This window comes from Zophobas morio, unplaced genomic scaffold (genome assembly GCF_036711695.1).
Source record: "Zophobas morio isolate AGI-343-1 ecotype UQ-CSIRO unplaced genomic scaffold, CSIRO_AGI_Zmor_V1 ptg000026l, whole genome shotgun sequence".
In the NCBI taxonomy this organism is placed as follows: Eukaryota; Metazoa; Arthropoda; class Insecta; order Coleoptera; family Tenebrionidae; genus Zophobas; species Zophobas morio.
In genome coordinates this window covers 14,622,063-14,645,979 of record NW_026972131.1, presented here as the reverse complement: position 1 = coordinate 14,645,979, position 23,917 = coordinate 14,622,063, and the positions used below count along the sequence as shown (strand labels likewise).

General features: G+C 34.8%; 1 protein-coding gene across 6 annotated transcripts in view; it reads right to left on the bottom strand.

Moving 5' to 3' along the window:
• Positions 1 to 10,480: 10,480 nt before the first annotated feature.
• LOC135136620 (CUGBP Elav-like family member 1-B) overlaps positions 10,481 to 23,917 on the bottom strand; it is a 347,598-nt gene continuing 334,161 nt past the window's right edge. For all 6 annotated transcript variants that reach the window (XM_064065986.1, XM_064065988.1, XM_064065989.1 and 3 more), the window contains 2 exons: positions 21,628 to 22,302; positions 10,481 to 11,204 (listed from right to left, as the gene is read on the bottom strand). In XM_064065986.1, coding sequence (XP_063922056.1) covers positions 10,933 to 11,204; positions 21,628 to 22,302 — 947 coding nt within the window. In that variant the 3' untranslated portion in view covers positions 10,481 to 10,932. The remainder of the gene's footprint in view (positions 11,205 to 21,627; positions 22,303 to 23,917) is intronic.

The window sequence follows — 23,917 nt, the reverse complement described above, 5'->3', positions numbered from 1 at the left end:
CCCATTGTAAGGAGAAAATAGAATTTTGACCTAGACGATCGAAAAAACAATTATTGTGTGTGTTCCGATCCGATTGATTAAAACGGAAAAAATAGTTCCGAAGTACTACGTAATTTTGTTAACAATGCCATCCAGACGGAAAGTTTTCATACGCTTTCCGCAAATGCTGCCAATTGTAGTTTAAACACAATGGATATTTTAATTCAGGAGTTCGAGTACAAAAGGCATGAAAATGTGAAATGTATCATCGGCGGTGATAATTTATAACAGGAAGCACATATTACTTGGCAAGGTTGTAATTTCGCGAAATCGGAACATCGCGATTGACAGTTTTTTACGCGATATCGGGTGTATAAATTCGGCGATGAATACTTTATAACGCCGGTGCACTTTTCCGGGCAAAATTTTCATGAAATATTAGCCCATTCTTGAAAAATATATCGATAATCTTAACACTTATTATGATTAATAGAGCCATAAATAACATTATATTACCGGCTTCAATATAATTCAAAGCAATCGATTTTTACTTGCCGTTTCTTCACGTGGCAATAATAATTTCCTTTAATCTTCGAATGAATCACTTGCGAATAGTTGAAATGCATCAACAAATAATTCACCCACATTGAGGAAAGGTTACATAACGTAAGAAGGTCGCGTACACGAAATGACACAATAATAATTGCATGTTTACATAGAAACGATCGGTACTTTATTTTTTCTTAGATAATAAGGAACGAAAACATACGTTCAGCTTGCGCAAAAAGTCGCAGCAATTAATGCCATCGAATGACGACAAGTACTCAAGGCAATCACGACAAAAAACAAAGCATTAATGAGTTAGCATTATGCTCGTTTATGTTTAATTGGCGTGGATATGCATTATCGTAGTCGGTATAATTCTAGAACGCACAATTTTTTTGACCAAAAAATAGCGTTAGTAGTAGCATTATTTAAGTATATTTTTGAAACTAAAATGCATTTTATCCTAAGATTGTATCACAAAATATTCATCACCATTTAAATATATACGATTTAGACATCAAGAAATAAATTTAAAATTGCAAAAATTATACTAAAACAGCCTTAAATGTGTCTTGTATGTACGTGCTTATCAGTATGTATTGTAGGCATTTTAACGCACAGCAATAATCGTTCTTGATGAGTAAGACTGATGACTACTGTAACACAGTAAATCCTCGAAATCGAAAATTTAAAACACTGAAAACTTCAAATATGGGAAAATTGTAAAATCTAGAAATCGAAACATAAAAGAATCAAAAAAATTAAAATTGGAAAATCTAAAATTTAAAAATCGAGAAATCGAACAATCGGTTAATTCAAAAATCGAAACATCGAAAAATTGGAAAATCGAAAAATAAAAAAAATTGGACAATCGAAAATTTAAAAATTCCGAAAATTGAAAAATTGAAATATAGAAGAACTGAAAAGTAAAAAAATCGAAAAAAATTAATAATTTAAAAATTGAAAAGTTAAAATTGAGAAATCGAAAAACTAAAAAAATCACAAAATTGAACGAAATATCAAAAAATTAGGAAATTAAAAAATTGAGAAACAGAAAAGTCAAAAACGCAGAGTCTAAAAATCGCAAACTTAAAAAATCGAAAAATTGAAAAATCAAAACCCTGAATAATCGAAAGATTGAAAAAGTGAAGAACTGAAAAATCGAAACTTTAGGAAGTGGAGAAATGGGAATATAAAAAAATAGATTAATTGAGAAATCCGAAAACTAAAAATTCAGAAACGTCAAAATTTGAAAAATAAAAAAATATTGAAGAACTAAAAAATCGAAAAATCTAAAATTTAAAACATTGAAAAGTTAAAATATCCTAAAATTGAAAAATGGGGAAATCCAAACATCAAAAAATCAAAAAAAAAAAAAAATAAATAAAAATCTAAAATTTAATAATCGAAAAACTGAAAAATCAACGAATCGAGAAGTCGAGAATTTAAAAAATTGGACAATTGAAAAATCGGATAAATCAAAAATCGAAACATCGAAAAATCGAAAAACCGAAAAGCAAAAAATCGAAAAACCAACAAATCGAAAAATCGAAACATTGTAAAATTCAAAAATTGAGACATCGAGGAGTCGAAAAATCGAGAAGTCAAAAAATCAAACAATTGAGAAACCGAAGTAGGCCAAAATCGAAAAATCGAAAACTTAAATATAGACAAATTGATAAAGCGAGAGATTGAATAATCAAAACATCGAAACATCCGAATCTCAATGAATTGAGATCTCAAAAAATTTAAACATTCGTAAATTTAAATAAAAAATTAAAATATAGAACTGGAAACTCGAGAAACTGAAAAATCTAGAAATTTAAAAATTAAAATATGAAAAAGTTGAAAAATTGAGAAATTGAAATAAAAAACAAAAAACTGAAAATCCAAAAATAAAAAATAGAAAAATCTAGAAGTCGAAAAATGAAAGAATCGAAGTATTGAAAAATATCAAAACTGAAAGAAATATCCAAAAATTGAGAAATCGGCAAACCAATAAAGCGAAGTCGAAAAATCGAAGAATTGAAGAACTGAAAAATCGAAACTTTGAGCAGTGGGAAAATCAAAAATAGATTAATTGAGAAATCAGAAAACTGAAAATTTAACGCAAAAATTTGAAAAATTCAAAAATTTAAATACTGAAGAACTGAAAAGTCAAAAAATCGAGAAATCGAAAAAACTAAAATTTAAAACAATGAATAATTAAAATATCGCAAAATTGAAGAATCGAGGGATCCAATTCAATTTGAAAAATTGAAAAATCGGGGCATTGAAAAATTGGAAAATCCAGAAATTGAAAAGCTCAAAAGAAAAAAATCGAAAAACCGAGAAATCCAAAAATCGAAACATCGAAAAATTCAAAAACCGAGACTTCGAGAAATCGAAAAATCGGGGGATGGAGAAATTGAGGAGTCGGAAGCCGAAAAGGAAAGTTAAAAATTGAAAAATTGAGAAATTGAACAATCAGAACAACGAAACATCTGAATTCGATAAATTGAGAAATTAAAAAATTGAATAATCGAATAATTTTAAAAAGAAAAACTGGAAAATCGAAAATTAAAATTAAAAAAATCGAAAAATTGAAAAATTGAAATATAGAAGAACTGAAAACTCGAGATATCGAAAAACCTAGAATTTTAAAAAATGAAATATTAAAACATCGAAAAGTTTAAAAATTGAGAAATCGAAGCATTAAACAGTCCCAGAATTGAAAAATCTAAAGTTTACAATAAATTGAAAATCCAAAAAGGAAAAAAGCGAGAAATCAAAAAAATCCATCAATTCAAAAATCGAAAAGTCGAAAAATTGAAATATTGAAAAATCTCATAACTGAAAGAAATATTTGAGAAATTAAAAAATTGGAAAATTGAGAAATCGAAAATCTAAAAAAGCAAAATTGAAAAATCGTAATCTTAAAAAATCGAAAAATTGAGGAATTGAAGATGTGAAAAATCGAAACTTTAGGAAATCCAGAAATGGACAAATAAAAAAAATACTTTAGAAATTGGCAAACTGAAAATTTAGAAACGTGAAAATTTGAAAAATTGAAAAATCGAAATATTTAAAAACCGTAAAATTGAAAAGGACAAAAATTGAGAAATCGTATCATTGAAACATCGTAAGATTGAGAAATCGAAAAATAAAAAAATCGAGAAACCGAGAAATCCAAAAATCGAAACATCGAAAAATTCAAAAACTGAGACTTCGAGAAATCGAAAGATCGGAGGATCGAGAAATTGAGGAGTCGGAAGCCGAAAAGGAAAGTTAAAAATTGAAAAATTGAGAAATTGAACAATCAAAACAACGAAACATCCGAATTCGATAAATTGAGACATTAAAAAATGGAATAATCGAAAAATTTTAAAAAAGAAAAACTGGAAAATCGAAAAATTGAAAAATTGAAATATAGAAGAACTGAAAACTCGAGATATTGAAAAACCTAGAATTTTAAAAAATGAAATATTAAAACATCGAAAAGTTTAAAAATTGAGAAATCGAAGCATTAAACAATCCCAGAGTTGAAAAATCTAAAGTTTACAATAAATTGAAAATCCAAAAAGGAAAAAGCGAGAAATAAAAAAAAATCCATCAATTCAAAAATCGAAAAGTCGAAAAATTGAAATATTGAAAAATCTCATAACTGAAAGAAATATTTGAGAAATTAAAAAATTGGAAAATTGAGAAATCGAAAATCTAAAAAAGCAAAATTGAAAAATCGTAATCTTAAAAAATCGAAAAAGTGAGGAATTGAAGATGTGAAAAATCGAAACTTTAGGAAATCCAGAAATGGACAAATAAAAAAAATACTTTAGAAATTGGCAAACTGAAAATTTAGAAACGTGAAAATTTGAAAAATTGAAAAATCGAAATATTTAAAAACCGTAAAATTGAAGAGGACAAAAATTGAGAAATCGTATCATTGAAACATCGTAAGATTGAGAAATCGAAAAATAAAAAAATCGAGAAACCGAGAAATCCAAAAATCGAAACATCGAAAAATTCAAAAACTGAGACTTCGAGAAATCGAAAGATCGGAGGATCGAGAAATTGAGGAGTCGGAAGCCGAAAAGGAAAGTTAAAAATTGAAAAATTGAGAAATTGAACAATCAAAACAACGAAACATCTGAATTCGATAAATTGAGAAATTAAAAAATTGAATAATCGAAAAATTTTAAAAAAGAAAAACTGGAAAATCAAAAATTAAAATTCAAAAAATCGAAAAATTGAAAAATTGAAATATAGAAGAACTGAAAACTCGAAATATCGAAAAACCTAGAATTTTAAAAAATGAAATATTAAAACATTGAAAAGTTTAAAAATTGAGAAATCGAAGCATTGAACAGTCGCAGAATTGAAAAATCTAAAGTTTACAATAAATTGAAAATCCAAAAAGGAAAAAAGCGAGAAATCAAAAAAAACCCATCAATTCAAGAATCGAAAAGTCGAAAAATTGAAATATTGAAAAATCTCATAACTGAAAGAAATATTCAAAAAATTGAGAAATTAAAAAATTGGAAAATTGAGAAATCGAAAATCTAAAAAAGCAAAATTGAAAAATCGCAATCTTAAAAAATCGAAAAATTGAGGAATTGAAGATGTGAAATATCGAAACTTTAGGAAATCCAGAAATGGACAAATAAAAAAAATACTTTAGAAATCGGCAAACTGAAAATTTAGAAACGTGAAAATCTGAAAAATTGAAAAATCGAAATATTTAAAAACCGTAAAATTGAAGAGGACAAAAATTGAGAAATCGTATCATTGAAACATCGTAGGTAAGATTGAGAAATCGAAAAATAAAAAAATCGAGAAATAGAAAATTTAAGGAATGAAGGAATCGGAAAAGCCCAAAATTGAAATATTGAAAAATTGAGACATTTAAAGTTGAAAAATCGAGAAATCGACAAGCCGAAAAATCCCAATAGCGTATTTAGGTATAAATCACAAGATCAGGACTATTCTACTTTTTAAAATTTAAATACATAACATTATAAATTGGAAAATGTTGATTTTTTTTTCCAAAAATCTTGACGTCTAAGGTGAAAACTCGACACGGATGCATAAACCGTAAACGGGGCGAAACTACAATTTTACTATTGTAAAATTTGGAGATTGCGTCATTTCATTGTTCGTGACAAATTTTGGTGAGTGTAATTTGATAATACAATTTGAAATGTAAATTTTGTCATTCGGGAACATTATGTATTAAATCGTTAAGATGTTCAAGAACTTTGTTCACTTATTCGTTGTAAAGTCCAATGGTCGAAATGGGTTAGTTCTTCGTTTAGTTTCAGATCAACTCTAACGAATATCGGTTTATATTAGATAAATCGCTTAAAGCCGATATTGGCCTGAGTGTGCTTTGGTCTGTAGATCAAACAAGTTCTCAGGCGACGAAAAATTGCATGTGGAGGGAGACTTCGGATTACAAATCGTGCCAAGAAAGACATATTTGGGAGAGATGGATTTTCAGGTGCTTGACTAGCGGTAATTTTAAATTGTTTGCTGTCGTTCGCTTAGTGAAGAACACAATTTCATTAAAATGATAATTATAAAATTATCATAATCACTATTGGTGTTAATTAACACAAAATGGCGCGCAAGTTAGCAGTTGATTTCGTTAATAAATTCATAGAAACCTATATGGGATTTTTTCATGCCTTAGAAAATTAAAAAGTAAAAAATACAATAACAAAAATTTTAAAATGCGGTTTACGAAAAATTAGTTGACCTGTGCAAAGAAGAAAATTTTGGAAACGCTGACAAATATGATATCTTAAAAAAAATAACACTTGAAGAAGTGCAAAATACTCTGTCAGTGTGCAGTGCGCAAAGAGTTAACTGTGCAGATAGATCTAGCCGAAAATCCGAAAACCAAATCGCCGTGTGTAACGGAAGTAATAAATCATCCCATGGGTTGAAGAACGTTGGGTCAGTGCAGTGATATCGGTGTTATATCCCGAGAGGGGCCCAATACACCCAATAAAATCGAACAGACAAAATAAAGCTTCAAACATAATTATTTTTATACTAAAATTCTGAAGTTTATAAACTGCACATTTTATTTATTTATTTATTTATTTATTTATTTTATCTTGTTTTCGAACTATAATAAACATTTCAAACAATGTCTGTAACTTATTTTAATGTAAATTATATTCATGTGGTTAACAAAATCAGATGTAATATTAGTGTGATTTTGACCTTATTCTAGATTTTATTACAACAGAACGGCGTATCCTTTTTAAATTTTAGAAGTTACGGAAACTAGTTCAAGAAACAATTAGTTATCTCGTATTTTTGGAACAAAATCTACCAAAATATCCGACAACAGCAATTGTTTTTCATAGAAACAAACAGTCTTCAAAGCAGCCTTTAACAACTCGATATTACAAACATGCCTCTTAAGTTTATGTCATTCTGTTATTTACTTTGAACATATATTTTCATTTTGTGTTAATATTTTTTAACACCACGAATCTAAATTTTAATTAAAATCTTGTTTTACTTTAATTTCGTAAAACTAAACAATTATACCAGTTTAAAAACATAAAAACCCTTGGAAAGTTTCTGTCAGTCTTCAGATATAGTCAAATAAAAATATGCGTCAAATTCATTTAAATTCAATTCTTTCTTATCACGTTACAACGCGTTGTTTCATATTTTTTATGTCAAGTATATTTTCATATTTTGTACATATATGTTTATACACATTACTGTTTACGGAACAATGTTAATTATGGATTAATGGATAACTCCTCGTATAAGAGCAGAGTGAAGGGTGTTTGCCTTTGCTAATGTTTGATGGCGCCATCTGATTTAGAGTAAAATAAACCTAATACGTTGGCTCACTGTAGTGAAAATGCGCGTTGACGAAAAATTTGTCTGCCCCCTGGATTCCTTGTCCTAAAGCTCACTATTTAGGCGAAGTAAATTCGTATTAGGTTGTCCAACTATAATATACTTAAACGATGGTAGTAGGTATGCTTTTTCGAAAAGGCGGAACATTGCTAGTGCAACTCGGTTTAAGGCGAGCGGCACACTCGCGAAAACTTATTTTTATCAATGTTTACGAAGCAATTTTGTGAGTTCAGCAACCTAAACGGTGGCAATTGTGTCATTTAAATGTTTTATCAGTGTGGAACAATAACCTCGGTATGAAAGAATACCGAAACGACAGTTTTAGTGTCCACATCGGAGTCCTACTTTCCACAAACATAGTCGTGTAGTTATCGCCTAATATTTACATACGGAATAGCACGAATGTTATTATTATCTTTCCAACAATGAATAATTATGAGGATACAAACGGCATGTATTGTCGTCGCATGAAACATTTATGAAGACATCCAATTTTAATAATACATGGAGTTTCTAATAATTCCGTCGCGCCTTGTCGGATCCGAATGTAGCTCGTTTTTCGATACTTATTCGTTATCGAGGCAGCCATTACAGGTAATAATAATTACACCAACACCGTCCGACTCCTGAGTTTCCTTTAAAGCGATCACCTTGTTCGTTTGCTTACCATTGTCATGTTAATGCTGACCCTTCGATTACAATACAAACATGTCTGCCGTTCGATATTTCAAATATGGCCGATTTTCCCAATCAGCTAAAAATTTGCGTCGCAGCCGAGCTCCGCATACTAAAGCCGCGTTTAAAAGAAGAAAACGCTTCCGTTCAGGATGTGCTAATTCCAAAATGGCGCCGGTGAAAACTTATCGCTTTAGTTATTGTTTCGGTAGAAAGCCGGCGTAAAAATTTAAACAAATACGTCCGCGGAATTTTTATCGCTCATTTTAGATTCGTTTGCGCTCACCTGCTCGATGGCGGTTCTTGAAAATTTGAATGAGCTAGCAATAAGCGAGCTACGTGGAGGTTTCGCGGCAAAGTCCACGGACACCGCCGGCGTGGAAACTGCACTTAATTAATTTTATTTCGATTTCGAAGGCCGGGACTTTTCTCGAGATCTTTCATCGCTCGACAAATGCTTATTTGAATTTAAAAATAATGAGGCGGTCTAGCGCATAAGTTAGGGAAGAGCGAACAATACGTGGATGTCATTCGTCGGTTCGTTTTCTTGATGCTTTTACGCACTTACCTGACACGTGCAGTGACGGCTCGTCGTAAAATTTCATTAATTTGTTTTTGCTTTTTTACCGATAAAGCGTGCTCAAGGTGAGGCTAGATGCACTAAAATGGAATTATGTCGTTAGGGTAATGAGGAAAAAGTAAGGGGCGACGTCGGGACCCTTGTCGACTTCCTCAAAGCAAATTATTCCCCATTGTCGCTGTCCACTTTATTAAAAACCACAATAGAAAATTGATACTCGGGCGACCTTCCTGTGCCTGGGTTAGTTCCGAGGCATATTGAGAAGCCATTATATTTAGTGCGTAATTAGCGTAACAAAAACAGCCACCTATATTTAGTCGGGTCGTCATTATACACCCAAAACGTGTTATTTTCGGCTTAAAAAAATTTTGACATACCGATAGAGCTAGTCATAACAGTTGCTAATTATCCAGAAAGACACCACATTTTGTAAAGAGTTTATTTAAAAAATGTAACAAATCGAAAATTTGTACTTGAATCAGACTATCGTGTTTTTTAGCATCTGCTGAGTTCGGGATCGTCGCATGGACCTTCGCCGGCACAGAGAGTACCTTTCGGGCGGCAGATGGAGATGCCCATGGTCCATCGCAACCCGTCGATGCCTACCATGCGTTCTCTGGAAGAGCTTCGTCGAAGCGGTAAATCTCAGTAGACTCACTCCATCTAACAAAAGAAACAGAATTATTAGATCTGTTACTGTAATTAGCAAAAGTGCATACTTCGTGTCTCTCCGTCTGCTGTTGTACGTAACGAGTTATAATTTGTGTTGCAACGTAGACAATAGTTTCGATATGGTGAATATACAAATCTGTAAAATGTGGACTCAGTGAATTGGAAATGTGTATTTATCATGCTGATGCATTTCCGATGTTTGAATAAATCGTCGCAAAAATGCAATGTTTGTTCTACGGTTGAGTTAATTATATCAAAATATGCATTATTCGGAGGGACACGGGTATGAGCTTTTGTTGGGACACTTAAAATTATCATTTCTATAATTATGTATAGGATATAAATATATGCTGAATTCGTTTTGAAGGGTGTTTATGATTGGTTAGTAACTTAGTTGGGTTAGTATTTAGTTGAGATTTTCAGTGTTGGCACTGGAAACTCGAAGGGATGTGTTTACGTGTGGGGGAATCCGGGGCAGATTTCTGGATATTGAAAGACAGGTGGACACTCACGATTTTTACTCCACCTACGGCTGACATACAAACGCTATTTTTAAAAGTCTCAGTTTGTCGTTAGCGTAGTATTATTAAGCGAGCGTGTAATGACGGCGATTACTTATGCGGATGAAGTTGGCCCACGACTCGAGTCGCCATTACACACTTATTTTACGGCAATTAGTTCTAAATAAGAAGTGTGAGTGACCACATTGACTTTCAAGGTGTTGAATCTGCGACGGAACGAGCCCATCGGAGGTGCTGTCGGGGTTAGAGTATTAGCTAGCTAGTGTTAGTCAGATGAGAACCACTTACTGTAGATGAAGACATTTACATTAGTAGACACAGACAGAAGCCACACGCCACGGCACTTGCTGGACCGCGCCAGAAAAACACAGTAGTACTGGTAGACACTAGGTGGTATTACAACAGCACTAAATAACAGCTGCGGTAAAATGCTACTACAGTTAACGTGGTAAAGACAACCTACCACCAAGCAGACAGGTTTTAATTGGCTTGTTATGGATAAATAAGCAATAAGTGTGTCGAGTAGGGTTAGAGGACACATTCCATTCTGGATAGAAGCGGTGTTAGCCGACCGTCTATGGACCTGTCTGTTTGGTTTGGGCGTGAGTGTAAGACCCTGCATATTAAAGACATCGGTCGGGTGTTTGGTCTAACTTTGGTTTAATCAACAATAGAAAATAAAGGTACAATTCATCAATACATGCTCATATAAATAAATGATAATATAAAGTAGACTCAGAACTAAACGAAATAATCACTCAACATTTACATTTATGGCCTAGACGATAGAACTAAACAACAGAGGATGTCTACGCGCGTACGCCACGAAACACAACTTACAAAACCTATCGAACCAAAAACATGACAAAAGAAGAAAAACGTAACACTTATTGTTGCCGAACATCCTCGTCATTCGTCATATACATAATCATTTATCAATTTACAAGCGGCGGGGCCGCGGTTAACTAGTAAAAATATCTCACAGTTCGTATAAATAGCAGCTAGATGATATCCTGAGATGGGCACAAGACACTGGCACTGTGCTGTGGTGTACTGGTACATGTACGAGTACGAATCGACTGGCTGTCTCTTTGGCTAGTAGGGCTTGGATGCGTCTTTGGCCCTCTTCAGCTGCACCTTGAGCCGCTTGGTGCCGATCTGGAACCCGTTCATCGCGGCGATGGCCTGCTGCGCGGACGACGCGTTGTCGAACGACACGAAACCGAAACACTTCGACAGATTCGTTTGTTTGTCTATGAACACCTTGGCAGAGATCACAGGACCGAACGGCAGGAACGTCGATGCCAAGTCCGTATCAGTAAACTCTTGCGGCAGGTGATAGATGAACAAATTGCAGCCGTCCGGACCTGCAACAAAACGCACTATGCACACCGGGGCTCCTCGAAACCGCAACCTCGAAATTTTTTACGAAAACGACCAACCTGACTTCGTTTTTACAACACAAACAATCTCCAGACCCCAAACCAGTTACTACGATTACACTAGTTTACAAGGTTTTATATCCAAAGACAAAAATAGTTGAATTCAAAAGATTTGGGTTCGGGAAATTCAAATCTGAAAGCAGAAAAAATCTATCACGTCAGGTTTTGTAACTTTTTTATTTTTAAAATATATATGAACATATAGTTCTTTGGGCAAATTTGTATCATTTTAAAATATCATTTACGTAAATAAATAACATGAGTGTCATTTTTTCAAGCTACTAGATTGTCATCAATGTTTTTATTTAAAATTTTTCAAATATTGATTTTAGAATAATTGGTTGCTCTTGATTTGAAGTGATAATAAAAATGTGAGGTTGGCCTCACAAAGATCTTTTAAAATGATACAAATTTGCTCAAAGAAATACAGGTTTATCTGAATAAAGAAGTTACAGGGGTTGTATCAAATAAAAACAACACCCAGTATATATTATAAATATTATGACTGAAAATTAAAAATGATTAACACTAGCGTTTCTTTTATTGACAGCACTGTCAGTTTCCATTATAATAGACCAATAGTAACACATTTTCATCCCAAAAACCTTGATACCTTCTTTTTAAGCATATTTGAACAGGTCCTCCCGCTTTAGGTACTATAATTTTCCCACAAACGTAACAAAACTGATTTGCACGTACTTTGCACGATCTCGAAGACATTTTTTATGCGACAGTGGTGCATTAACATGGATCAGTTTAACACGAAGGTGAAGGTAAAAGCAAAGTTCATTATTTTGGATTTATGAAAAAACCTGACGTGATAAGGATTACACAGGCCTGCGATGGTTTTCCCCCAACAAAATCAAGTAGTAATTTCGGTCAGGCGCGGATACAGGATTTCGTTTAGGGGGGTGCAATTTTTGTGAGATTTTACCTATCTCCCAGAAATTCGTTCTAAACAAAAAATTTATAAAATTTTAACTAGTGTACTCTTTTTCACATAACATGGGTGACATTTGGTTGTTTTCGTTACACGTATAGTGTATAGTAGAACCTCGATAATCCGAATTAATTGGGAAAAAGGTCTGTTCGGATTAACGATTTGTTCGGATCAGCGATTTTCCCAAAAATCTGAAAGGAAATTGAATAACAACTTCATACACAGTTGAAAGCAAACTTCAAGAAATAAACCTTAATTTTATTAAACAAAATTAAAGAATTCTTAAGCAACAATGGATAATAGATACATAAACACCCTATCTTTTTGGAATCAACACGCCGGGATCTATACCCTGAATTTTTTCAGAATTTTTAGACGAATTTTTCAAAAATGAAATTTTCCATTATGTATTCTCGACGATTTTCGAAATTTAACTAAATAATTTTCTTGTAAATTTTGGGCCTCAGAAGTCACTTCTGGCGTCATTCCTTCGATAACTTAAACCACTTTTCCAGATTCGTACAGTTGAAATACTTATAGCAATTTTTAAAAATTTCGAAAAATTCGAATTTCACATCGAATTTTCGAAAATATTGCTCGGTTGCCATTAACATGCTATATTTTTGGAATCAGCACGTCGGGATATACATACCTATATCCCTGAATTTTTTCAGAATTTTTAGGAAACTTTTTCAAAAATGAAATGTTCCTCATGCAAATTTCGACCCATTTTCGACGATTTTCGAAATTTAACTACCTAAATACCTTTTCTTGTAGATTTCTTCGATAACTTCAACATTTTTTCCAGATTTAGTTAATTAATTCAGTGCATTGAAATATGGCAATTTTTAAAAATTTCAAAATATTCCATACAACATATATAGAAAGATCTTGCGTCATTTTTGCAAGTAGGTGCGTGTTTTCAAGTTCAGTTCGGATTGCAGAGTTTTTGTTCGGATTAAAGAAGCGTCGACTTCAAATAGCCTCTGTTCGGATTACTGGATGTTCGGATAATCGTGAATTCGGATTATAGAGGTTGTAGGTACTGTATTTACAAAATGAAATGCGATTTCAAAATTTTGAAATTGGTCAAAATAAAGTACCTCGGTCGTGTGTCAGGGGGGGGGCAATTGCACCCATTACCCCCCCCCCTGGATCCGCGCCTGATTTCGGTAGGTCTTAGATACTCATGTATAAAAAAAAATTGCAAAAATTTCTATCACGTACAGTTTCTGCCAAAAATATTTTTTTCAGTTTTGTTCTTATTACTATAAAAATTAACTTCTAGATTTTGTGGCAATGATATGTATGGATAATGATGTTGATATTTCATTTCATGTTCAGCTTAGTAAGAGTTATTTGTGTCGACTATGCGCTTACTACCCTGAATTTAAACAAAAATTACTGATGTTTTCTCGGAAATGGGTTAATTCTTCAGATAACTTCTGTTACATTTGTAGAAGTTATTTAATCAAAAAACAACAATAAATAATTTCTGAATTTATCGAACAACTATGCGAAAGTTATTTTAAAGTTAATATAAAAAACCAAGACAAAAAATAAAATGTGTTCATGCACCTCGCAGATGATCAAAAGGAAAAAGAAATCTTTAAGTTTGCTGACACCAATGATTTGGATGGAGCCACAAAATCATACAGACGATTGTTACTTTTCCTGTTCAAATATAAAAAGATATAATGCGAAAAACGTAACAGCAATAACATATCCTATCGTGAATACAAGAGAAAACGCTTAAATCAGAGGTTTGAAGAAAGAAAAAAGAAGCTTCTTGATTTATTTGTTTTTTTAACTCTTGTTTATAACTAATTTAGTTCATTTAATAAATAAACATTCAATTTTATATTCTTTATATTTTATTTTTTCATAAAAATTGTTTGAAAAACTATGAACATTTAGGCCTACATAAAAATAAATCTCGATGTGCTACAAAAAAACTAGAGTTATATTTCGCAGGCCTGTGTTATCCGTTTTTGGATTTATTATCAGTAAGTAATTCAGAAGTAAAAATTATTTTTTTTATTTTTGGATATGAAAAAAAGTTTCATTTTGTAAACTAGTGTTATTTGCGAACACCGCAATCACTACATTCGCTCCTTTGTGGTTCGCGAATTTACCGATTCTATTTATCTCTATTTAACGAAGAGTTAAACTCTTCTGTGAATTGCTAAAACGCCATTACCGTCCTTCACGGCTATCTTGAATGTTAAATTTGCAACTACCGCATTCACCGAAATTTAGTGTGGACCTCTGGAAATCGATTGTAAACTACAAATTGCTACCATGTTGTCTTAGTTCGAAACAAATGGGTTATAAATGGGTTTCTGCTTTTAACCGAACCAGTAAAGGTGAAAATAATTTTCCTGGGAAAATTGCTTCATGTGTGTTAGCTGTTTCGACATGCTAACGGTTTCTCATCCCGTCCCGATTGGATTTACGACGGAAGTGTTTACAAAACTACAAAGTTGCGGAGTTTACAATTATCAATTAAAAGTTGGCTGCAGAGTCGGGGGAGGCAACAAATTTTTCGGTTTCGTTCTACGTTTATGTCAGGTCTGTGTAAAATTATAATTTTTATTCAAAACGTAGTGGAATTTTTCGGTGAATTAATGGCAAAAACGCCACTAAATGAAAATTGTAAATATTTACAAGTACGTTGGGACTGTTTACTGGATTCTTTTTGTGCTCGCTTTTACAATATTTACTTTCCATATTATGGTGTTTGTCGCATAAAAGTTGGCTATTTTGTCAAGAATTTTACGGCTCACTTACAACAAATTACGCCTAAATGTGTTAAACGTTTCGCCGTAACAACCATCTAACTTTCGTTTAATAGTGAAAAACGCGCCGAAAATTAGCAACCGTTTCGGTCCGATTAAACCGACGCACTCTGTATGTTTGCCGTGCTACTAATTTAGCTCATCGAGCACCACTTCGGCAAAACCGATGGCTTTCGCAGCACCCCTAATGGAGGCAATTTCTCCACCGTTATCATTCACTCGAGCCGCCATATAAAATTTAAAAAACAAAAACCCCTGACATTATGAAAAATTTCAACTCCACGGCCGGCACGTTCAGCCGTTAAACGAGATTTCACGAGTTCGAATCTGCGCCGTGACGGGAATTTTTTCGCTAATATTTTCCCCTCGATTTCGTCTTTCATCATTTTTTGTTAGATTAGAATTGTGTCGGAATAAGTAATACAAACATGAACGTCGCCGCCGTTCGACTTCGATCGAGCTGTCGATAATTAGAGGTTTTTGTTCTAGGAAAAAAACTCATGATGGTAGGGAACGTTAAGCTAATAATGGGTTCGAGAATAGCTTAGCAAAAAATCTATAAAAACTATTGATTTTGTGTTGTGCGGGTGGTAATACGGTAAGTGAAAATCGAAGTTGAAGTGGACTTGGTAACAAACAACGCGTTTGTCCTTCGGTTAACCTTATCAGCCTGTAAGGCTTCCACGTTTTAAAAGTGTTTGATAACACCAACAGAATACGAAATAAAGTATGAGTAATGTTTAAGTTTCACGGCGCGGTTTATGTCGAAAGAGAATGGTTCAAAAGTAAAACGGTTGTAAGTTAGGTTTTAATGGGCCATTGTGACTGCACGCCTGATTTAGAACCACATTTACCTATACCCAGCCAGGAAGTAATTGTGCTCAACTTTTAGGGACTTTGTTCGTGCCCCAAATCCAAAAATCAGTGTCCTGAACCCGATTTTTTGGGCTTTTCCAGGCTTTTCCACAAGTTTACGGCCTCATAACTCCGGAATGGTACATCATATAGTGTTAAACTTAATACCATTTTATTCCCTAGACGTTTTTAGTCGCGTTAGTTGATTTTCAAACCAAAAACGGCATTGGTTAGGGTTTTGGGCGACCATGAATCGAACGATGCCATTTTCCGGAAAGCTGTGCTTTGGAAAAAATCGAAAACAATTTAGAAAGTTTCGTAAGGCACTTTCTGAGTCGGTCTCTTGTTAAGAGGTTTCGAATCATTAAACAGACCAAATTTCCGGAGGTTGTGTGCCGGAATAAACGAATTAGAATGACATAACCGAATTAAAAAAAAAATGGCAAAAAAATTAATATTTTCAAATCGACTTGAAAATCGAATTCCTAGTTCATTTGACACCGCTGAATCCATTTCAAGAATTAGTTGCAAGACATTTCACCGATTTTCAATCGGAAAAGCTGCTTTTCCGATTACGAAACAATTTTCAGCAAGTTTCCGGGCTTATAACTCCAGAACGGTAGGTCATAGAGCTTCAAGCTTAACGCCACTCTATTCCCTGGACTTTTTTGGTCGCGTTAGTTGATTTTTAGACCGAAAACGCCTTTCTTTTTGGTTTCAGGGGACCATACATCGAATGATGTCATTTTCCGGTAAGTTCTGTTTTGAAAAAATCGAAAAATTTTGAAGGTTTCGTAAGGCATTTTGGCACCCGGATTCTTGTTCCGGGGTTTCGAATTAGTAGAGAGACGAAATTTCCGGAATTTGTGTGCCGAAATAAACGAATCAGAATGATATAACCGAATTCGAAAAAATTTTTGATATAAGAAAAATTTGTCAAAAAAATGAAAGTCTGTAGATCGGTTTGAAAATCGAGTCCTTAGCAAGCTTCATACCGCTAAATTTATTTCGAGAATCAGTTAGAAGATATTTTTCCGATTTCCACCTGAAAAGCGGGTTTTCCGATTACGAAACAACATTCAACAAATTTCCGGAACGGTAGGTCATAGAGCTTCAAGCTTAATGCCATTCTATTCTTTGGACTTTTTTGGTCGCGTTAGTTGATTTTTAGACCGAAAGTGGCATCCATTTTCATTTCAGGAAACCATAAACCGAACGATGCCATTTTACGGTAAGCTATGTTTTGAAAAAAATCGAAAAAAAATGTTGAAAGCGTCGTAAGGCATTTTGGAGCCCGGATTTTTGTTCCGGAGTTTCGAATTAGTAAAGAGATGAAATTTCCGGAGGTTGCGTGCCGGAATAAATGAATTAGAATGAAATAAACGAATTCAGAAAAATTTCCGATTTCATGTAAGAAAAATCTCGAATAAATGAAACAGAAAATAACTGCGCTTTATTATTTTCGAAGGTGGCCGAAAAACGGTTGAAAATTTCGGACATTTGAAAAAGTCGTGCTTATTTATGGTCCCAGAGCAAAATTTTCCAAATATTTTCAAAAATCGTGAAAACTGGAAAAATTGCAAAATCGATTAACTTTCAGATTTTCACTTTTTCCTATTTTTATTTTTTCGACTTTTCACTTATTCCATTTTTCAAGTTTTCAGTAGGTAGGTAGGTGCTTCGATTTTACGATGTTTCAATTATTCCATTTTTTCTTTTTTAATTCTTCTTTTAGTTTTTGACTTTTCGATTTCTGGATTTTTCAGTATTTCAATATGAATTATCCAAAATTTCAGATTCTAGAGTTTTCAAATTCTCGTTCAAAAATTCAAACATAGACGAATCGAAGAAACAAAATATCGAAAAATGGAACGAAATTTGTAAACCTAAAAGTAGAGTTATTGCGAAATTGAAAAATTCGGGAAACAAAAAACTGAAAAATTGAAAAATCCGAAAATCAAAAGAGGAAAAACCTGAACACTGAAAAATTAAAAGTTTTGAAATTTTAAATGTTCAGTTCTTCCTGTTTAAATTTTTTTGATTTTTCGATTATTCCATTTTTCAGTTTTTATTTGTTCGATTTTTGTGTTTTTGAGTTTTTCATTTGTCAATATTTCAATTTTTAAGTTTATGTGGTTTCTCGATTTTTTTGACATTTTAATTTTTAGAATTTCCAACTTTTCGATTTTTCAATTAGTCGATTTTTCAATTTAGATCTTTAAGTTCTTCGAATTTTTAATTAATACATTTAGTTTTCTTTGTATAACACGATCACTTAAGGACATGTTTCACATGGTAAGAAAAATAAGGATTTTACAATTAAGCTCCGCCCCTCGGCTTACGACGAATAAAAAAAATCATCAGAATAAAAATAGGGCGGGTGGGCGGGGCTTATATTTTGCCTTTTTTTCTTAATATATGTACATAGTCGTTGTCAAATCGACTTGAAAATTGAATTCCTGGCTAGCTTCATCCCCTGAATCCATATCGAGAATTAGTTGCAAGATATTTCTCCCATTTTCAACTGGAAAAGCGGCTTTTCCGATTACGAGACAATTTTCAACAAGTTTCCGGTCTCATAACTCCGGAACCTTAACGCACTCTATTTTTTGGACTTTGTTGGCCACGCAGTTGATTTTTAGAACGAAAACGCCTTTCTTTTTGGTTTCCGGGGACCATAAATCGAACGATGTCATTTTCCGGTACGCTGTGCTTTGCAAAAAAAATCGAAAAAAAAAAATTGCACGCTTCGGAAGACATTTTGGGGCCCGGATTCTTGTTCCGGAGTTTCGAATTAGTAACGAGACCAAATCTCCAGAGGTTGCGTGCCGGAATAAACGAATTAGAATGACATAACCGAATTTAGAAATATTTGGCAAAAAACTGAAGGTTTTCCAATCGACTTGAAAATCGAAGTCCTAGCTAACTTGCCACCGCTGAATCTATTTCGAGAATTAGTTGCAAGATATTTCTCCGATTTCCACCTGAAAAGCAGCTTTTCCGATTACGAAACCATTTTCAACAACTTTCCGGGGTTATAACTCCGGAACAGTAGGTCATAGAGCTTCAAGCTTAACGCCACTCTATTCTTTGGACTTTTGGCCGCGCCAGTTGATTTTTAGATCGAAAACGGCTTTGTTTTTGCTTTCCGGGACCATAAATCGAATGATGTTATTTTCCGGTACGCTGTGCTTTGAAAAAAAATCGAAAAAAAAATTGAAGGCTTCGGAAGACATTTTGGGGCCCGGATTCTTGTTCCGGAGTTGCGAATTAGTAAAAATACCAAACTTCCGGGGGTTACATGATATAACTGAATTCCGAAAAATTTTTGACGTCATGTGTTAAAAATTTGTCAAAAAAATTAAAGTCTTTAAATCGGCTTGAAAATCGAGTTCTTAGGGAATTTGACACCGCTGAATCTATTTCGAGAATTAGTTGTAAAATATTTCTCCGATTTCCACCTAAAAAGCAGCTTTTCCGATTACGAAACCATTTTCAACAAATTTCCGTGCTTATAACTCCGGAACGGTAGGTCATAGAGCTTCAAGCTTAACGCTACTCTATTCCTTGGACTTTTTTAGTCGCGTCAGTTGATTTTTAGACCGAAAACGGCTTTCTTTTTGGTTTCAGGGGACTATAAATCGAACGATGTCATTTTCCGGTACGCTGTGCTTTGAAAAAAATCGAAAAAAAAATTTGAAGGCTTCCAAAGATACTTTGGGGCCCGGATTCTTGTTCTGGAGTTCCGAATTAGTAAAAATACCAAATATCCGGGGGTTACGTGGCGGAATAAGCGAATAAGAATGATATAACTGAATTCCGAAAAATTTTTGATGTCATAAAAAAAAGGCAAAAAAATGAAAGTCTTTATATCGGCTTGAAAATTGAGTTTTTAGCAAACTTGACACCGCTGAATCTATTTCGAGAATTAGTTGTAAGATATTTCTCCGATTTCCACCTGAAAAGCAGCTTTTCCGATTACGAAACCATTTTCAACAACTTTCCGGGCTTATAACTCCGGAACCGCAGTTCTTAGAGCTTCAAGCTTAATACCATTCTATTCCTTGGAGTTTTTTTGGTCGGCCAGTGGATTTTTAGACCGAAAACGGCTTTCTTTTTACTTTCAGGATACCATCAATTGAACGATGTAATTTTCCGGTAAGCTGTGCTTTGAAAAAATCGAAAAAAATTGGAAAGCTTTGTAAGGCAATTTGGGGTTCAGATTCTTCTTCCGGAGTTTTGAATTAGTAAAGAGTAGAATTTGGCGTAAAAAAATCGAGTTTTTAGCTAACGATGTCATTTTCCGGTACGCTGTGCTTTGAAAAAAATCTAAAAAAAAATTTCAAAGCTTCGTAGGGCATTTTGAGACCCGGATTCTTCTTCCGGAAATTCGAATTAGTAAAGAGACCAAATTTTCCGCGGTTGCGTGCCGGAATAAACGAATTAGAATGATATAATCGAATTGAGAAAAATTTCAAATGAAAGTATGAAAAATTTGGCGAAAAAATGTAAGTCTTTAGATCGACTTGAAAATCGAGTTCCTAGCAAACTTTACACCGTTAAATTTATTTCGAGAATAAGTTACAAGATATAATTCCGATTTCCACCTGAAAAGCGGTTTTTCCGATTACGAAACAATTATCAACAAGTTTCCGGGCTCATAACTCCGGGACGGGAGGTCATAGAGCTTCAAGCTTAATACCATTTTATTCCTTGGACTTTTTTGATTACGCTAGTTGATTTTTAGACAGAAAACTGCTTTCTTTTTGGTTTCAGGGGACCATAAGTAGAACGATGCCATTTTCCAATACTGTGCTTTGAAAAAAATAGAAAAAATTTTGAAGGCTTCATAAGGCATTTTGGGGCCCGGATTCTTGTTCCGGAGTTCCGAATTAGTAAAAATACCAAATTTCCGGGGGTTACGTGGCGGAATAAGCGAATAAGAATGATATAACTGAATTCCGAAAAATTTTTGATATCATAATTAAAAAAAAAAAGGCAAAAAAATAAAAGTCTTTATATCGGCTTGAAAATCGAGTTCTTAGCAAGCTTGACACCGCTGAATCTATTTCGAGAATTAGTTGTAAGATACTTCTCCGATTTCCACCCGAAAAGCAGCTTTTCCGATTACGAAACCATTTTCAACAACTTTCCGGGCTTATAACTCCGGAACCGCAGTTCTTAGAGCTTCAAGCTTAATACCATTCTATTCCTTGGAGTTTTTTTGGTCGGCCAGTGGATTTTTAGACCGAAAACGACTTTCTTTTTGCTTTCAATTGAACGATGTAATTTTCTGGTTTTGAAAAAATCGAAAAAAATTGGAAGGCAATTGGGGTCCGGATTATTCTTCCGGTGTTTTGAATTAGTAAAGAGACCAAACTTCCGGAGGTTGCGTGCCGGAATAAATGAATCAGAATGATATAACCGAATTCGGAAAAAAAAATGATTTTAGAAAAATTTGGCCTAAAAAAAATCGAGTTTTTAGCTAACGAGCATTTTTCTTTTGAAAAAAATCGAATAAAACTTTGAAGATTTGGGGACCAGATTCTTGTTTTGAAGGTTTCCCTAGTTTTTTACAAAAAAAAATGCTGCCTGGCCAAAACGCACTGTTTAAATTTTTTTTTTTGATATTCCAGCAGGTGTAAGTTTTTAAAATTCGTCGGTCGTTCAAAGTCAGCGTTCGAGTTTCGACGAAGCCCCGCGCTCCTGTGTTGCACGTCGCCGGCGCGCTGCCACCACCTCCGCCCCACCTTACCTTCGATCTGCTTCCCAGCGGCCGCGATGGCGGCGGCGTTCAGCGTCGCGTTGGTGATGAGCGAGCCGTACGTGGAGAGATCCGACGCGGACATGCCCGTCTGCAGGCCCGTGGTCAAAGTTCTGTCAACACCCGCGCCCTTCCCCAACAGGTTGGCCACGCACAGCGGCGCCGCCGCCGCCGGCTGCGACATCGCCGCCAGCGTGACCAAGTTCTGGACGCCGAGGGGCGCCAGCAGGTTCTCGGTGAGCAGCTGCTGCGGCAGCAGCGCCGACCCGCCGCTCATCGCCTGCAGCAGCTGCAGCGACGTCGCGTCGTTGGACAACACGGGGCTGTACTGCTGCGGCGGCGTCTGCAGCTGGGGGGCGGCGAGCGCGTTCCACACGTTGGCCTGCATCTGCTGCTGCCGCTTCAGCTCCTTCTCCTTCTGCGTGTCGGCGAACTTGACGACCAGCGGCGCCGAGCACCCCTCCATCGTCTGCGACTGATGGAGGGCCTTTATGGCACTAAGGGCGGACTGCTTGCTGGCGAAGGTCACGAACGCGCAGCCCTTGGAGTTGCCGGCGGTGTCGCGCAGAACCGTGCACTCCTCGATCGTGCCGTAGCCGCTGAAGAGGGTGCGGACGTCGTTCTCGCACAGTTTCTTGCTCAGCATTCCCACGAACAGCTTGCGCTCTACAACAAAATATTCTATTAACGAGAGGAAGACATTTTTAACCTATAAATAAATTTTATGATTTTATTATTAGGTACGTCGCTGCGGTTTACAAAAAACGGGAAATGACGAATCGATATTAAAAAAAAAAAAACTAAAAACTCATCAATCTTTTGACAGTATCAACACGATGTATACACCTACAACCACATGTACGCACATTTAAAAAAAAAAATGATTACAACGCTGTAACTCATCGTCAATTTTTGCATGATTTGTAGGCCAACAAAACCTTGTCTTTTTTTCGCAATTAGGGCGATTATCACGGGTCACATTTAAACCACCCCTGAAAAATCAACAAGATAGACGCTTTTCGACTTAAAAGCTTTCCTGTGGTAATTAGCGTCGCGAAAGCGGCCACAGAAAAAATACCAAGCGCGTATTTTTAGATAATCTTTGAGTCAATAGCTCGCCGGTCGGAACGAAGGACTGCCATTACGTCGCCATTTTTCTCGGCTGACACTTGAGTGACGGTATTTTTTACAAGTATTAAAAGTTCTGCCTAACTAACGTTACCGTAATGTGCATGCTTCCTGAACACTGTTCCATTTGCATTGTTTTCTATTTTTAAAATTACGGCCGATGCTAAGTGAGCGTCGCGACGCCGAGAGTTTCCTTCAACTTGGTAAAAGACACCTGTACGCCGTGCGCCAGCCAAAATTTCATTTTATATTAGCTTCTTTGTTTTTATTACTGCGGATGTTGGGGGCTGGGCAAATTTGGTATCGCTAGTAAGCAAACACATGCAGGCATAATATTACAACAAAAAACAACCAATTTTTCAAATTTTAATAGAAATTGAGTGGGGTTAGATCAGGTGGTGTAGCTGGCCACTATCCACTTCTACGAAATCCGCGTCATTTTTGCTAAAACGTGCCGCAAACAATGAAAACATTCCGTGCTTGTTTTTGCATTGCGTGTAATGTTATCTTCCATTTATTGGAATTAACATCCTCATTTTATCGGAGAAAGTTGTTGCGGCAGTTTCATTGACCAAGGTAAACAAGCAAAAAACTATTGATGGCTTTAGCTATAACATAACAGTTCTCGGCAAAAAACCTTATCTTTATACTTTCTTATCAAGTGAAAACGTCTACGTTTTATCAATTCTTTTACGCTACTTAGATTCAATATGGGTACAATTGCACGCAAATGTTTTGAGCCTATGGGCGGATCGTTTTTGCCTGCCCTCACCGAAGAAGGCGGTCCAAATCCTTCAAGGGCAGAATTTGTAGGTAGGCTCAAACTACAACGAAATTTACATTTTACTCTATAAAATTTTATTGACAATAACGGGACGGACAGTAGTTATATATACATTTGGTAAGAAATATTTATGGCTCACGCCAGTTCTCTCGAATTTGTCGGAGAAAATTTAGCAGGTAGCTGTTCCCATAAAATAATGGTTACTTTCCTTCGTGAGTAACGATGGTCCGGACAGGAATTATTTTGCTTTCTAACATCTTTCGACCAATTGTTCCGTATAAAAAATTTCATCACTTTTTCAAATAAAATACTTTTAAATGTTCATAATAAATAAATAAAAAAAAAACGATATTGTCGTTGAGTGACATG